Source organism: Petaurus breviceps, unplaced genomic scaffold (genome assembly GCF_028583685.1).
Source record: "Petaurus breviceps papuanus isolate PSGF00001 unplaced genomic scaffold, PetGlider_PUasm1.0 37, whole genome shotgun sequence".
Classification (NCBI taxonomy): domain Eukaryota; kingdom Metazoa; phylum Chordata; class Mammalia; order Diprotodontia; family Petauridae; genus Petaurus; species Petaurus breviceps.
The window spans coordinates 84,755,331-84,771,562 of NW_027186296.1; the positions used below are offsets into that span (position 1 = coordinate 84,755,331).

At 39.2% G+C, this 16,232-nt stretch overlaps 1 protein-coding gene across 15 annotated transcripts in view; it reads left to right on the plus strand.

The window, feature by feature from the left end:
* The window catches only part of ADD3 (adducin 3), a 180,877-nt gene that overhangs the window by 157,215 nt on the left and 7,430 nt on the right, over positions 1–16,232 (plus strand). For all 15 annotated transcript variants that reach the window (XM_069098925.1, XM_069098933.1, XM_069098926.1 and 12 more), the window contains 8 exons: positions 4,513–4,651; positions 7,046–7,197; positions 8,132–8,212; positions 9,503–9,652; positions 13,553–13,696; positions 13,808–13,906; positions 14,762–14,944; positions 15,587–15,844. In XM_069098925.1, the coding sequence (XP_068955026.1) occupies positions 4,513–4,651; positions 7,046–7,197; positions 8,132–8,212; positions 9,503–9,652; positions 13,553–13,696; positions 13,808–13,906; positions 14,762–14,944; positions 15,587–15,844 (1,206 nt within the window). The remainder of the gene's footprint in view (positions 1–4,512; positions 4,652–7,045; positions 7,198–8,131; positions 8,213–9,502; positions 9,653–13,552; positions 13,697–13,807; positions 13,907–14,761; positions 14,945–15,586; positions 15,845–16,232) is intronic.

A 16,232-nucleotide genomic window follows, 5' to 3' on the forward strand; every position in this document is an offset into this window, starting at 1 on the left:
CCCCACCTTATTTTTTTTGTATTTTTGCAAGGCAGTCGGGATTAAGTGATTTGCCCAGGGTCACACAACTAGTAAGTGTCAGGTGTCCAAGGCTGGATTTGAACTCAAGTCCTCCTGACTCCAGGGTCAGTGCTTTATTCACTGGGCCACCTAGCTGCCCCCATTATCTCCACTTTAAAGATGAGAAAACAAAGGCTACAAGAGTGTGGGACTTGCCCCAGCCACAAAATGAGTAAATGTCAAAGTCAATGTCTTCTGACTCCAGGATTGGAACTTTCTCTGTAAACTTACTAGAATTAAGGTTTCATTTAAAGAAGTAATAATAGTTATGTAGCCCAGCTTCCTGTTAGGTCTTTAAAGTTTACAAAGCACTGCCCTCAAAACTACCCTGTGAGGTTGTTGTTTGTGGTTGGTCCTTTGTTCTTAGGGTGATGTCTTGACTTGTGCATGAATTGGATTTCAGTGAGGCAGAGCTGCACAAAGTCATTAGCTTCACTCTCTCCTTCAAAGTCTTTGAAGTCTAGTGGTAGGACAAAAGTTAAGAAGACTGGTGATGGCCCAGGATGTACACCCTGTAAGATAGTTAAGAATTATAATCATTTCCTAGATGAGGGAGCCAGTGCTCAGCCCAGCCAAGATTTGGACCCACATCTCCTGACTCCAAGTCTAATAGTCTTTCTTAATCTCCACAATACCAAACTGGGGTAAATGGGGCTGGGACTATAGATAGGGGCCCAATTTCTTAGGATTCTAAATATCATGTGAAGGAATTTGAACTAAGAATTCTACACATCTCCCACTTTCCAAACTTAATCACTTTTCTAATTCAAAGCCTGTTATGTTTACTTCAATTTGAAGCATCTTAATCATAATCTTTAACTCTATGTCACAATTAGGATCACAAACTTAGAGCTAGAGCTAAACTTATAGCTTACCTAGTCTAACTCCATTTTACAAATCAAGGAAATGAGGCCCATAGAGGATAAGTAACTTGACCATGGAAGAGCAAGGATTTGAATTCAAGCTTCTGACTTGGAAATCCAGCATCCTTTCTTACTGCACCTCACTGCCTGGAAAGACCTTAAAGGGTTTGGTTGCATGTTGTTGATCTGTAGCATAAGCTTTGTTTGAATTGAGTGTAACAAAACTAATCTATCACCTCTCTACTTCAGGAAGGAAGCACTTATTTCACCTGCAGATATATGATTAGAATCATTTAATCTGTCAAACAAGCTCCTCATATGCAAAAACCAAAGAAGCCGTATGTGGTATGTTTCTGGGAGCAAGATATGTTATTTGAACTACCTTAGTATCCTCTCCCCCATTTCTAGAGTCAAGATTGTCATGCCCTTTATGCTAACAGAAAAAGAGTCAGGGTCTGCACTATGACCACTTCTCCATCCTTTAAAGGGCTGGGGGCCCATTCAGAATGTTCTACCTTTTTTTTTTTTTTTTTGGAGGGGGAAAGGTAGGGCAATTGGGCTTGTGACTTGCCCAAGGTCACGTGGCTAGTTTTGTGTTGTGTCTGAAGTCGGATTTGAACGCAGGTCCTTGTGACTCCAGGGCCGGTGCTTTGTCCACTGCGCCATCTAGCTGCCCCAAAATGTTGTACCTTTGGAGGTGCTTGCAGAACATAGAAAACATTATTTAACTGTGTAATGGAAACATCCTCCATGTTGGTATTGAACATCCTATTTTGTCTGTAAAACTGATTGAACCCTTGGGACAGAAATCATATCTTATTCATTTTTTTGTCCCTTTCTGCCAAATAGTTCTCTGCACATAATAGGTGCTCAATTAATGTTTGTTTAATTAAATTTTTAAAAATGAAAGCTGCAGACAAGGAACTGTGTGATTATAGCTCAGAGGGAGGCAGGACTACAAGAATACAACTTGACCCGTTGGCATGTATTTGTCTATTACAAAACTTTTATACTTAGGTCACACAGTTCATCATTGAGTATGAATTCTCTCAATATCTTATAGATGGATCCAATAATTTGTATTCTTAAAGCAGTAGTTCTCAAACTTGATCTCAGGAACGCTTTGTACTCTTAAAAGATATTAAGGGCTCCCCTCCCCAACCAAAGAGCTTTTGTATATATGGGTTGTATCTATATTTACTGTATTAGAAATTAAAATTTCTTAGTATTATTATGAAAATAATTTTGACCTCACAGACCCACTGAAAGAGTCAGGAACCCCCTGGAATCTCTGTACTATACTTTGAGAATTTTTCACTTTAGTCTAGAAAAGGAATGAACAAGGTTTTCTTTCTTTTTTTTTTTTTTTTAAAGCAATTGGGGTTAAGTAACTTGCTCAAGGTTACACGGCCAGGTGTTTCTGGGTGGGTGCTAAGTGTCTGAGCCCAGATTCTATCCCCAGGTCATCCCAACACTAGGGCCGGTGCTCTTACTCGCTGTGCTACCTGGCTGCCCCGAACAAGGTTTTCTAATGTGTATAGAAGTTAATCTTAATATATCATATTAAGAATTGACAAGAGAGTTATTCCAATATGAATCTCATGTAGTTAACCAAATATTTTCTGTGAGCAGCTAACAAACTGGCAATAGTTTGCATCAGTTTTTTCTGATTTGTTAGCTCACATTCACAAGCTCTAGATTTTTTTTTTTAATTTAACATTCATTTTTTATTGTGAGTTCCAAATTCTCTCCCTCCCTCAGGATACTCCTCACCCATTGAGAAGGCAAGCAGTATGATACCCATTAGACATGTGAAGTCATGCAAAACATATTTCCACATTAACCATATGGGGGGGAGAGCAAGAAAAAGAAAGTGAAAAAAGTATACTTCAGTCTACACTCAATTCATCATTTCTTTCAAAGGTGGATAGCATATTTTTCATCATGAGTCCTTTGGAATTTTCATGGATCGTTGTATTGATCAAAATAGCAAAGCCTTTCACAGTTGATTGTAATTACAGTATTGCTGATACTGTGTGCAGTGTTCTCCTAGTTTTGCTCACTTCATTTTGTATCAGTTCATATGAATCTTTCCAGGTAATTCTGAAACCTTCCCCTTCATTTCTTATAGAATGGTAGTATTCCAACACAATCTGATAGCACAGCTTGTGCAGCCATTTCCTAATTGACAGACATCCCCTCAATTTCTAATTCTTAAACATTGGATTTCCAAAAGAAAAACTAGGTAAACAATCTCAGAACCAAGTTTGCCTGATGTGCACATTAAGGGCTTTGGGCCTAGTTAAACTGGGCATATGTGAGAAGACTTTTTGAATCTTGGGATACATTGCTTTGATTTGTTTCTGGGGAATATGGCAGGAACTGTTAATACTATATTTTTTAGTTATATTGTTTTCTTATGGTTTAGAGAACTCAAACAAGGCGGGCAGATAATAGTACAGTATAAATCAAATAAAGCTCTTAATTTGTGAGGCTACTAATGAAAGAGAAAACAAACTTAAGTGAGAGGGCACATAGTAGTTTAAAAAGATTAGTTTGGGCAGAGGGTAAACTAAACTGCTTAGACTAATAGGGTGTCCTGAAAGAACTTATACTGATAAGATTTTTCATTGTAGGAAAAACCTGAGTTACCAGTGATGTTTTTTTCTCTTGGGTACATACATGCACTTTGATTTACATAAAGAGCACTTCTGAGTATGCCTTTTCTGTCTCTAAAAGTGAAACAAATCTCTGCTGTGGGCGTGTGGCCAAAATGGAAACATCTGGAACTCGAAGTGAGGGAGAATTAAATTGCTTCAGCACCTGGTGGCCCTTGCAAAGTGCTGCTTTTGGAAAGTAGCCAGTACCAGCTCATTTTCATAGTTCTTCAGGCTGCTGAAGAGCTGCCATAGAAATCACAAACTAGAAATGCATGATGAACTAGGCATGAAGAAGTAAGAGAGTGCCTGACTTTGAGTCAGGAAGAGCATCCTTGGAATCCCATGTGTGGTATTAATTATGCAACAGTCTACAGGTAATTTAACTTTGCCTAACCTCAGTTTCTTCAGTTGCAAAATTGGGATGATTCCTTGAGTACTATCCTCATAGTGTTACTGTGAGGCTAAGATGAGACAATACCAATGAATCACTTTGTGAACTTTAAGACACTACCGGAATGTCACCCTGAGTATAAAAACATTGGGCCAGGTCAAGTGCAGTGAAGGTAGGAGACAGTCCTAACTTAGAGCATGATGTTCTTGTTTAAGGAGTGTGTATTCAGAATATTTTACAAAAGTATTAGTAAATTAATTTCCCTAAATGTCAGAGACTGTGAAATTTAAAAGGCCTCACCTACTGTATCTGATAGTCAGGTCTCTCTTTCTCAGAGGCAGGGCCTCAGTGTTGTTTTGGTTTTCATGTTATTTAGCCTGTTGTATGTGGTTTTAAATTGCTTTAAATTTTTAAATTAAAATTTATTAAAAAGGGAGAAAATAAAAATTGCATCTTGACTCAATAAATATTTAGTTATTTTAAATACTTAGTTATATCAAAGTTTTCTGTGCTCACTGATGAATCTTCTTTGTTGCAGGCCTTTCGAGAAGACCTGGAATGCCTTATCCAAGAGCAGATGAAGAAGGGTCACAATCCAACTGGACTGCTGGCATTGCAACAGATTGCAGATTATGTCATGGCTAGCTCTTTCTCAGGTTTTGCTTCAACTCCCCTCAGTAAGTTAGTTGGGCAATTAAAGAAAGTTTTGTTGTCCATGGCTTTTATTTTTAAAGATCCTATCTTTCTGCAAGCTATCTCTTGCCTCTGTTTTACACTTTGGGTCTTCCAAGTGGAGTTTTCAGAGAAGGAGACATTTAATCCTTAGAATAAGATAGCGATACTTCTTTTTACTGTTTTGTATCATTGCATACTAATTTTTTGTAGTAGAAACAGGAAGTATGAGGAGAGAGAAAAGAGTCAAAGATAAATGACATTTCAAACCTGGGTGGCTAGGAAAAGGGAAGCACCATCAACACAAATAAGAAAGTTAGGAGAAGGGGCAAGTCTGCTGAGAGTTATGGGGTAGATGATTAGTCAGAAGGAAAATGTAGAGAAACAAGATTCCAGATACCACCTTGAGGGGAGCAGCTAAGTGGCACAGTGAATAGAGCACGGGCCCTGGAGCAGGAGGACCTAAGTGCAAATCCAGCCTCAAACACTTAACACTTACTAGCCTTGGCCAAGTCACTTAACTGCAATTGCCCTGCCCTCCTCCCTCCAAAAAGCAAAAAAACAAAAAAACCCCAGCACTTTGAGGGACACCCACACCTAGGGTACAAGAGAAGATGAGTCACCAAAAGAAACCAAACTGGAGTAGTCATACAAATTAAAAAAGAATCAGGAATTGGAGAGATGAGAATATCAAATAGAGGGTGACCAACAGTGTCAAGTGCTACGAAAGAATCAACTGTTAGAATTGAGAATATGCCATCAAATTTTGCAGTTGATAACCTATTCATGACCTCAGAGCAGTCTGTGTAAAACTCTAGGGATGCTAGCTAGATGTCAGGGGCTAAGGAATGAGTGGATTTAGCAGTGAAGGGGAGGAAAACTGTAGGACAGTAGATTGAGTAGAGTATGGGCTTGAGGTAGAGTAATGGAAAAGAGGTTGGTTTGATCATTTTTAGAATACAGAGGGCTAGATTAAGGTTGCAAGAAAAAAGAAAGGAAGCAATAGAGATGAGGAAGGAGAATTCCCATGGGGGATGGAGGGAGGCAAGGAAGAATAGAGAGAAAGATGAACAATAGAATTATAAAGGTTCCAAAAGAAATGTGAAGTTGTGGTAGAACTACAACTAGGAATTTTGTAGCTGAGGCAAGTACCACCCACCATATTCAAGATGTCTTCATTTAAGTAAGGCAGGAGACTTAGACACTGCCCTTTGGGGAAGGATGGGGAGAGAGATGTGGGACATCGTCATGAAGTCACTGCTGGGGAGGTTTGGTGGAGGTGGAGGTAGAGCTCACTCCAGCATGCCATCTGCTGGTTTCCTATTTTATTTAATTATTCTTGCTAGTTAGATGCTAAACTCAGTTATTTCTCTACATTTGCAAAGGATCTTAAGGGATATTAGTACCTTTCTCAGTTCAGTATATTGGAACAAAGCTCTCTATGGCTCTTGCTGATAGAATCAAGTGCATAAGTGGGAAGATTGGCCTCAGCAAGGAGAAATGATAGGCCATCTTCTTAAGCTGAAAGGAATGAAAGGATAAGTCTAAACACAGAGGTTTTGAGTTATGGAGGAGTAGAAATAAAAAGAGCTAGTGACAGATGCTCTCAGTCTTCACAGTAAAGTAGAAGAGGATGCAAGGTCAATCTTTTGGGAGAGAGAGGAGTCAGGGTCAACAGGGGGTTTGAAGAGGTTTAGCACAGCTGCTGCACAGTTATTAGGGGTCAAGAGAAGGAAGAAGGGCCAGTTAAAGATATGTAGATCAGTCAGCCAGAAGGAAAACCTGGATAGTGGAAATAGAACCCAAAGGAGAAGAGTTTTTCAAGAATGGGGGTGGAGCAACAGTGTCAAATGTTACATAGATGTCTAAGTCGATAAAAACTGAAAATGTCATTGGGTTTGATAACTAGGTCACCGGTGACCATTGGGAGAGCAGTTTCTATCATGTCATGAGAGCAGAAGCCAGATTGTTATTTATCTCCATTCTAACTTAAATTCCTCCTACATTTGTGTAAAAAGTTGGGTGGTGGTTGTTTTTTTATTTGAAATGTGACTATTGTATTTTCCCCCCCTAAGAAAACTAGAAGTCTTAGTGTTTCAATAGTAGTTTCATAGCATCACTTAATCTTTCTTTTCAAAGGTTATGTATGGATCTTGGGCTAGTCAAGTCTTAAAAATGGGTACTTCCTGACATCCTAAATAAGTAACATCTTTTAAGCAAGAAGAAAAGATTGCTGATAGTTTTACTCTGTATACTCTGAAGGAAGGAAGCCTGATGAGGAAACACTGTGTGAGCTAGTAAAGCAGGAATTATCCCAAACCTAGACTGCTTCCCAGAGGATATATAAACTGAACTGATTTACAAGGAATTGACTTGAGTCTATTTCTCTCTCTCCCCAGGCCTTGGAATGGTTACACCCATCAATGACCTTTCTGGTGCAGATACCACCTCATATGTAAAGGGGGAAAAACTCACTCGCTGCAAACTAGCCAGCCTATATAGACTTGCTGACTTGTTCGGGTGGGCACACTTGGCAAATTCCTACATCACTGTGAGTTTTTAACCATTTAATACACTTTCTTTTTGATATCCATTCTTGCTTAGAAGGTATCATTGTTTTCTACTCCTTTACCAGAGTAAGGGTGGAAAAGGGAAAAGGGAATGTGTCAGGCAAGCAGCTTTCAGCCTGTGTCTTCTTACTGCAGAACAACTAATATTTATTTGAACCTTGCCACCCCTGAGGAAGCAACTACAACTCTCCCAAATTGTTCAGCTCGATTCACTGACTGTCATGCTTTTCATCCAGGCCAGGAAATATACAATTGAGGGGACTGAGCTGGATGGTCTTTAAATATCTCTCTACCACTAACTCTTAGAAACCTAGGATATCACATTTTCCACATGACAACAGAAACCATTCCTGCTTTCCTTTGAGTTTTCAAGGCTTTAAAGAAGCACTGTTTTGGGAAACACAGGGATGGACAGAAGATTTCTGATGGTTTTTTGATTATTTGATCATTTCACCCTTCACTTTGACCTGATATTTTTTATATTGCCTACTTGGGAAGAGAGGCAGAGCATTTAAAATTTTCGAGGTAGTTTTGTTGTGATTAGCATACCATTTCACCATACATAAATTTGGCAAACAAACGTTTCTCCCCCAACTGTCCTGATCCTTACCTCCTGAAATATAACCATTAAGTCCAAAGTCAATCCTAGACTTAAGTTTGAGTCTTAACTATGATGTTTGCTGTGCCCTTGGACACGTTATTTAAGCCATGAGCCTTAACCTATTTCCCGTATCTAAAATTTAAGTTATATTTGGTCTGCTAGTTTCACAAGGTCAAGTGATCCTGTAAATCTCTAGTAAAGTACTGAATATTTGTATATGGCAAGTAACATTTGTTATTTACTTGTGTCATATGTAAAATTTGGTGCTAGACTGTAACTTTCTATGTGGTGGTTATTTTTTTTCTCATTTCCAGGTAAGAATAAGCAAGGAACAAGACCACATTATCATTATTCCTAGGGGCCTGTCTTTTTCTGAAGCCACAGCCTCCAACTTGGTATGATTTTCATTATTGCTCTTTTACTATCTCTCTGATTCCTTACCTTTCTTGAATAGTTTTCAGTCTGGGAGGAAACAAGTAAACACAGAGTTGTAAAAGAAAAACTGAGCAAAAACTGTTAAGTGGTATTTGAGTGATTGTTTATTTGAAAGAATGAAGTTTAAGTGTAAGACAAGTGTCCTGATAAGTAGGCTGGGTTTGATTAGTTCACCTCTTCATATTTTGAAGATAATCTTCTTTTAATTTTCATGGTCTGTGCTGGAGGCTTTACTAAAAGCAAAGGAGAAAGAGTACTTCACAGACATTGATAAAGAACATTTCTCATAGCATCATAGTCTGGCATTTGTATTTTTATGCATTAGTATTCATTCAACAAACATCTCTTATGCACAATTCATTGTGTATAGCATGTTTCGGGTGCTGAGAAAGATAGAGAAAATAAGAAACATATAGTGAGGGTAATAAGCCTTGTACACATATTATAATCATTTTTGAAGAAGGGCACAAACATTCCCTGAGTTTTGGAAGAGTGAGGGAGAGATTGTTTTCATCTGGATGTAAGAAGGAATCTAGAAAGAGTTCATCAAGGAGGTAGCATTTCAACCAAGCCTAAAAGGACAAGGAAGATTTCTTTAGAGCAAGATAGAAGAAGTTGAGAGAAAAAAGGCTATTCCAGGCAAAGGGAAAAGCATGGACAACACACAAAGAAGAGAAAACACAGGGCGTGTTTGACAGAGAGTAGTCTAGTTTCCCTGGAGTATGTGGGGAAGCAACATGAGATAAGGCCATCTGCGTGAGGTAGAATGAGATTGTGGGGTGTTTGAATGCCAGTTATAAATTTAAGCTTTATTTGGAAGGTGATGGGTAAGAATTGAAGGTTTGGGGTTGTTGTCATTCTTGTTTTTGTTGATGGTGATGATAAATCTATGGAGTGATAGTCAAAGCTATGCATTAGGAAGAAACTATATAGGAGAGATTGGAGGTAGGAAGACCTGTTAAGAAGGCATTCCTATCCACTGGCAAAAGCCTGAAGAATGTCAGGGCTTAACATTAGTCCCAGATGCTGCAGTGTTACAAAATGGAAACTTTCTAGCTAGTGTAGTAAAAAGCAAACTTCCCCAGAGCACCTGACTTTCCCAGTAAAAATCTTGGGTTACTGACAGGCCTCTCAAGGACTGTACTGTCTTGATGGCACTAAGTTTCATTGCAAATGCTACCACAGTTTCCCATAAGTTTGACTCATGGGACAAAAGCAGAAACCTTGTGTATCTTTTTCTTATTTTGCAGGTAAAGGTCAACATAATAGGAGACGTAGTTGATCAGGGAAGTACAAATTTGAGAATCGACCATACAGGATTCAGTCCTCATGCTGCTATCTACTCCACACGCCCTGATGTTAAATGTGTGATACACATCCATACTCCTGCAACAGCAGCAGTAAGTTGTGGGATGGGGAGTAGAGGGTCCCTACAGTGACTTGGGGGAAATGAATTAATTTTGTGCTCTTTGTTCTTTTTTTTTTTTAACTACCAAAAATATTTTGAGCTAGAAAAAATAATATCAAAATTCATTTGGAAGAAAAAAAGATCAAGAATATCAAAGGAGGGGTGGCTAGGTGGCGCAGTGAATAGAGCACTGGCCCTGGAGTCAGGAGGACCTGAGTTCAAATCCAGCCTCAGACACTTAACACTTAAACTAGCTGTGTGGCCTTGGGCAAGTCATTTAACATCAATCGCCCTCCAAAAAGCAAAAAAAAAAAAAAGAATATCAAAGGAATTAATGGAGGAAAAATGTAAAGGAAAGGAAGTTTAGCAGTACCAGAGCTTTAACTATATTATATGACAATAATTATCACTAAGAGCCCAAATTGACATTTCTATGACTTCTACCTGATTGCTCCTTTTTGCGCCTCTGGACCAAGTAAAGCAAATCTGACCCTCTTTCACATGACAGCCTTTCAAATACTTGAAAATTAGTTTCAGGTCTGTTCTGGGCTAAACACTCCCTATCCCTTCAGCTGATTCTAGACTAGCATGGACTCAAATATTTCTTGAGATGGAAATAGGGGTACCAGTGTTCCGAGAGAGAAGCCTGAAGAAAAGAAACCTCTGGTCTCTTGGGTGGTGCTATCGGGATAGAGCCTTGATCTTTTCAGACACTCTTTTTATTGTTGTTGCTCAGTTGTTTAGTCATGGCTGACTCTTCATGATTCCATGGACCATAGCAAGCCAAGCCCTTCTCTTTTCCACTGTCTCCCAAGTCTGTCCAAGTTCATGTTCCTTGCTTTTTTCTTTTCAATAATCTTTTTTTTTTTTAATTTTAAGCAAATATTTTATTCAGTGAGCTTTTAAACCTCCTTTTCCATGTGGTCAATACTGCTTTTTTTTTTCCCCATTTTTCAAATGCTTTATTAACTTCCGATTTACATCATTCATTTCTGCCAGATTTTGAGTTACAGATTTTCTCCCCGTTTTTCCCCTACCCACCACCCCAAAATAGCAGCCCCACAGGATATCCCCTCCTCCAATCTGCTCTCTCCCATATTTTCTCCCGTACCCCTTTCAGCTTTTCCAGTAGGGCATGGTAGATCTCTGTGCCCCAGTGCCTATATATCTTATTTTCCAATTACATGTAAAATAGTATTAATAGTAGTGCATATATATATATAAGCATTTGATTTTAAAAATTTGAATTCCAGATTCATTCCCTTCCTCTCTTGTCATCCACCCTTACTGGGAAGATAAGCAGTTCAGTATAGGTTGTACATGTGTAGCTAATGCGAAACAATAACATAGTAGATACATTGTAAAAGACTGACTATATTTCCCTCCCTCCTATACCACCTCCCACTTGTTCTGTTCTCTACTTTGATCCCCTCCACCCCAGCCTGCCCTCCCTTCCATCATCCCCCCTCTTATCTCCTTCCCCCCTACTCTCCTGTAAGGTAAGATACCCTGTGTAGTATGTATTTCATTCCCTCCCCAAGCCAAATTCGATGAGAATAATGTTGACCCATTCCTTTTTGCCTTCCTATTCTTCCCCTCCATTGTAACCATTTTCCCTTGCCTCTTCTATGTGAGATAATTTACCCCATTCTGTCTCTCCCCATCTCCTCTCATTATATTCCTCTCTCACCTCTTAATTTCACGACTTTTAAGTATCATCCCTTCCTATTAAATTGGTCCTGTGCCCTCTATCTATGTATACCTGTAAACATATATACACATATGTATTCATATGCCCATATACCCTCATAGATAAACATATATATTTCTATTGCCTTCAACTATTTTCATACTGCGAAAAGTTTCATCAGTTACAATTATTGTTTTTCCATGTAGGAATGTTGATAGTTCAACTTTGATAAGTTTCTTATGATTTCTTTTCCCTATTTACCTTCTCATGCTTCTCTTGCTTCTTATATCTGAATGTCACATTTTCTATTCAACTCTGGTTTTTTCATCAAGAATGCTTGAAAGTCCTCTATTCCACTGAATGACCATATTTCCCCCTGAAACATGATACTTAGTTTTGCTGCATAGGTAAGTGATTCTTGGTTTTAATCCCAGCTCCTTTGACCTCTGGAATATCATATTCCAAGCCCTTCGATCCCTCAGTGTAGAAGCTGCCAGATCCTGGGTTATCCTGATTGTGTTTTCACAATATTCAAATTGTTTCTCCCTGGCTGCTTATAATATTCTCTCCTTAATCTGGGAATTCTGGAACCTGGCTATAATATTCCTAGGAGTTTTTTGGGGGGGATCTTTTTCAGGAGGTGATTGGTGGATTCTTTCAACCTCTGTTTTGCCCTCTGGTTCTAAAACATCAGGGCGGTTTTCTTTAAGAACTTCCTGGAGAATGATTTCTAGGTTCTTTCTTTGATCATGGCTTTCAGGTAGTCCAATAATTTTTAAATTCTCTCTCCTGGATCTGTTTTCCAGGTCAGTGGTTTTTCCCATGAGATATTTCACATTGCCTTCTATTCTTTCATTTGTTTGGATCTGTTTAACAGCATCTTGATTTCTCATAATGTCATTAGCCTCCATTTGCTCCAGTCTAATTCTGAAGCAATGACTTCACTGTCTTCTTCCTGTTCCACACTTTGCTCCTTTTTGTCCCCAAAATAGGAGTCTAATGTTGGAATCTTCTGTCTGTTTTGTTTCCTTTGCCTAGTCATGCCACCCCCTCAGTCACTTGACCCCTGTGCTTTTTGCCAGAGTAGGACTCTGCCACCAGACAGGGGAGCTTTCGTCCCAAACGCTGGGGTTTTCTCAGCTCCCAGAGGCATTAGATGGGTGCCCTCTCTGAGGCGTCTACACGCTCTGGCAAGCTGGACACACAACCCAGGACCTCCACCCTAGACTGCAATCCAAATTCAAGCAAGAGCAATTACGCCTCAGACTGGTCTCTTGGTCCCCCTACACTCTGCAGGCCAGGAGCTGAAACTGCCATGTGGTGCTAAGCTGGCTGTGCCGGTGGCTCAGTGGGCCCCGGGGGCAAAAGCCATGCACTCCCACTTACTGGGTCCCAAAGTCCAGACTGCACTGACCTCTCACTTTGTCCTTAGCATCTATGTGTTGATAATTCTGGAAATAGCCATAGCTGCTGCTGATCTGGAGTCCCTCTGGCCAGCAGCTGGTCAGACCCGCCCTGGGGCTAAAACCTCCAGCTCCTGCAGGCCTGGGCTTGGCTCCCAGAGTGCTGCGCCAGCCGATTTCTGCCAGCCTGCCAGGCTGTCCTCAGCGGGAGGTTAGCTTCTCTGTGTCATTTTGTGGGTTCTGCACCTCCAAAGTTTGTTCAGAGTCTCCTTTTTACTTTGATTGGGGAAGGTGGAAGCCGGAGCCGCTTGGAAGTCCTGCTTCTACTCCGCCATCTTGCTCTTTGTTCTTTTGCTGTTGCATTATTATACTTTCGAAGAAGCCCTTCTTAAGCCATTAATAGTCAAAACCCTCTTTCCAGCAATTTCCTTCTGTACCTGGAATTGTAAAAATAGGATATTTTGGACCAGAGGCTTCAATTCTGCTATTTATAAAATTTGTGTGGGAGCATTAGAATCAGGAATATGGATTTTTTTTTTAAAATCTGAGCTATTTAATGAAAGTTATGTTAGTGACCTTGAATGAAAACAAGACATTTAATATTCTCTCTAGAAACAAATTGGCACATATTTAAATTGGTGGTACCCTGCAGATTCCAGGTTCTCATATCTAGTGTTTTGCAGAAGATTACAGGGAAAAGGAGTAGCTCAGTACTTCATCAGCTATCTGAAGGGTATCTAGTCCCTGTAGAAGTTCACTACTGTTTGGGCTTCATCATCATATTGATACAAATAAATAGGTATCTTCAATGAAGTGTGGGATCCTTCCAATCTCTCAAGAGGCACTGATCCTGGGAGAAGTTGCATATTATGATTACCAAGGATCCCTGGATGAACAAGAAGAGAGAATTCAGCTACAGAAAGTTCTGGGTCCAAGTTGTAAGGTATGTGGCAGGATTTCTGGCTATGGGGGCTATTTTTGTTGCTGTTGCTATTGATTCAAACAGTGTGAACTATGGTGATTATTTCAAGTGGTTCTTGGGCTTCTATTTTAGGTGCTGGTGCTAAGGAACCATGGTGTGGTAGCACTTGGAGAAACAGTAGAGGAAGCCTTTCATTATATTTTTAATGTGCAAATAGCCTGTGAGGTACAGGTAAGATGTATGCTCTGTTACCATTCATGTCTAAAATTCCACTTGGGAAAGGTCTTTAAATAACAACTCTTTTAATTAGGGCTAATACTTGACTATCTGTTGAACTGGAAATGAGGATGACATTGAAAGTGACAGATAATCCAACTATATCATCTTTAATGTCACTGCCCCATGCCACTTCCCAAAGCTATTTGCAAATCCATAAGCAAGGAATTTAATAGCAGATTCCTTCTGTTCCTGCTCACCTTCTTGTGAAGGTGCTAAGAGGTAAAGAGAACCAAGAACCACAACCCAGTTCGTCAGCTCTTGTCAAGTTGTATATTAGTTATAGCTGCTTTTATTAAAACCAAAGGAATAAGGACAGGATTAATGTGAATTTGTGTGGTTTCCTTTCCTATCCTCAAGCTATAGTATATCATATATACTTTTTTGTTTTCTGTTCTTTAAAGTAGAGATTATAGTATCTACTTCACAGGGTTGTTTTAAGGAAAGCACTTGGTAAACCTGAAGGTATGACATAAATGTGTTATTAATAAAAAAATTATCATTATTATTTTCCTTTAATGAGTTTCAAGACATTTCATACATAATTTCTGCTGTTATGTGTTATGTAAGAAGTAGTTAGTACTATTGATTTATTGAGAAATTTTTTTAAAACTCTTAACTGACCTTAAAATTTTTAATGTGCCTTTCATTTTGGTCTTTAACATCTCTAGCCAAGAATTTCTACAAAGGTGTTGGACAGGCCTGTCCAAGATTCACATAATTTACTGATCAAGAATTTTTCTCATTTAAACAAACTATAACCCACTCATTATCACTTTATCTGGCTGTAAATTTTTCCATTGGTTACAGGTCCGGGCATTAGCAGGAGCAGGTGGAGTAGACAATCTACTTGTACTAGACCTGCAGAATTACAAGGCTTTCACTCATTCTGTAGCAGCAACAGGAGGAGGAGGTGTGAACATGAGTTCCCAACAGAAGTGGAAAGTTGGGGAGATTGAATTTGAAGGACTAATGAGGACACTGGATAACCTGGTAAGTGGATAGTCCAAAATAAGCATCAATTTCATGTCAGTCCCAAAAAGTTCTCAGGCTCTCTCTGGTCCTGGGGCACACCTTTGACCCCATCTCAGAGAAAAATTGCTCTTTAAAGCTTTCTGAATTATCTGTATATAGGTGAGTGTGCAAAATACAGATGTCATTTTATCATTGATTTCCTCTCTCTTACACAAATGTTCTAGGACAGAATGCCCTGAAACACAAGAAAAGAAACCTCAAAGCCTTAAGGATATTTGGTAGTAAAACACTTTTAAATACCTACATCAAATAATGAGTATGTAGCAAAGAATTCCTCAATGTTTTATTATTTTGGTAGGAAAATCTGGCTTTTAGTCAGAAATTGTGAAAGTAACATTGTCTGAAGTAAGACTGATCAGGTAGTAGTATTAAACCAGAATGAATTTTGACCAGAAAATGAAATTTGTCTATTTAACTTTAATGCTAAGCCAGGAAAGTTGGAGGAGTCTTATTTTGTTGGATGGGCTTATTTAAGGGGTTTTGTTGTTGTTGTTGTTGAGAGGCAGAATCATCTTTTTTAAGGTATTGACAGCAACATGCTACAATATGTTGAACTTAAGGTGTTTTGATTTTCCAAGTGCCATTTTCTCCCTCCTTTAGGGGTACAGAACTGGCTATGCTTATAGGCATCCTTTGATCCGAGAGAAGCCCAGACACAAAAGTGATGTGGAGATCCCTGCAACTGTGACTGCCTTTTCTTTTGAAGACGATATGGTGCCCCTTTCACCTCTCAAATTCTTAGCACAGAGACAGCAGCGTGAAAAGACAAGATGGCTGAACTCACCAAATACTTACATGAGAGTGAATGTGCCTGAGGAGTCTTGGAATGGGGAAACCAGTCCCAGAACAAAAATCACAGTACGCTGTTATTTTATGTCTTCTTCCTCTCTGCCCTTACTATTCTCCTGAGTCACCCAGGCATTGAATAGTTTCATGCTAGCAAATAATTTAGCAGTATAGTGTAGAAGCACTTGATACTACAGCAGTGATCAGAACCTGCTGAAATCTCTTCAAAGAGATTAGCAAAACTTAACTTAAATAATGCCAGAGAGAGTTGAGTAAAATTTACTGAAGCTGCTATTATGGCAGAGTGGCACTTTAGGCATAATGTATGGCCCTAGAGAACAGGTTAATGCATCTTTCTCATCAAAGGTTTTGCTTTAGACTTTATCCTTTTAATTTTCTTTTCCCATTACATTTCACATGAAAACTCTTGAGTATCTAAAAAGCATTCAATTCCATCATA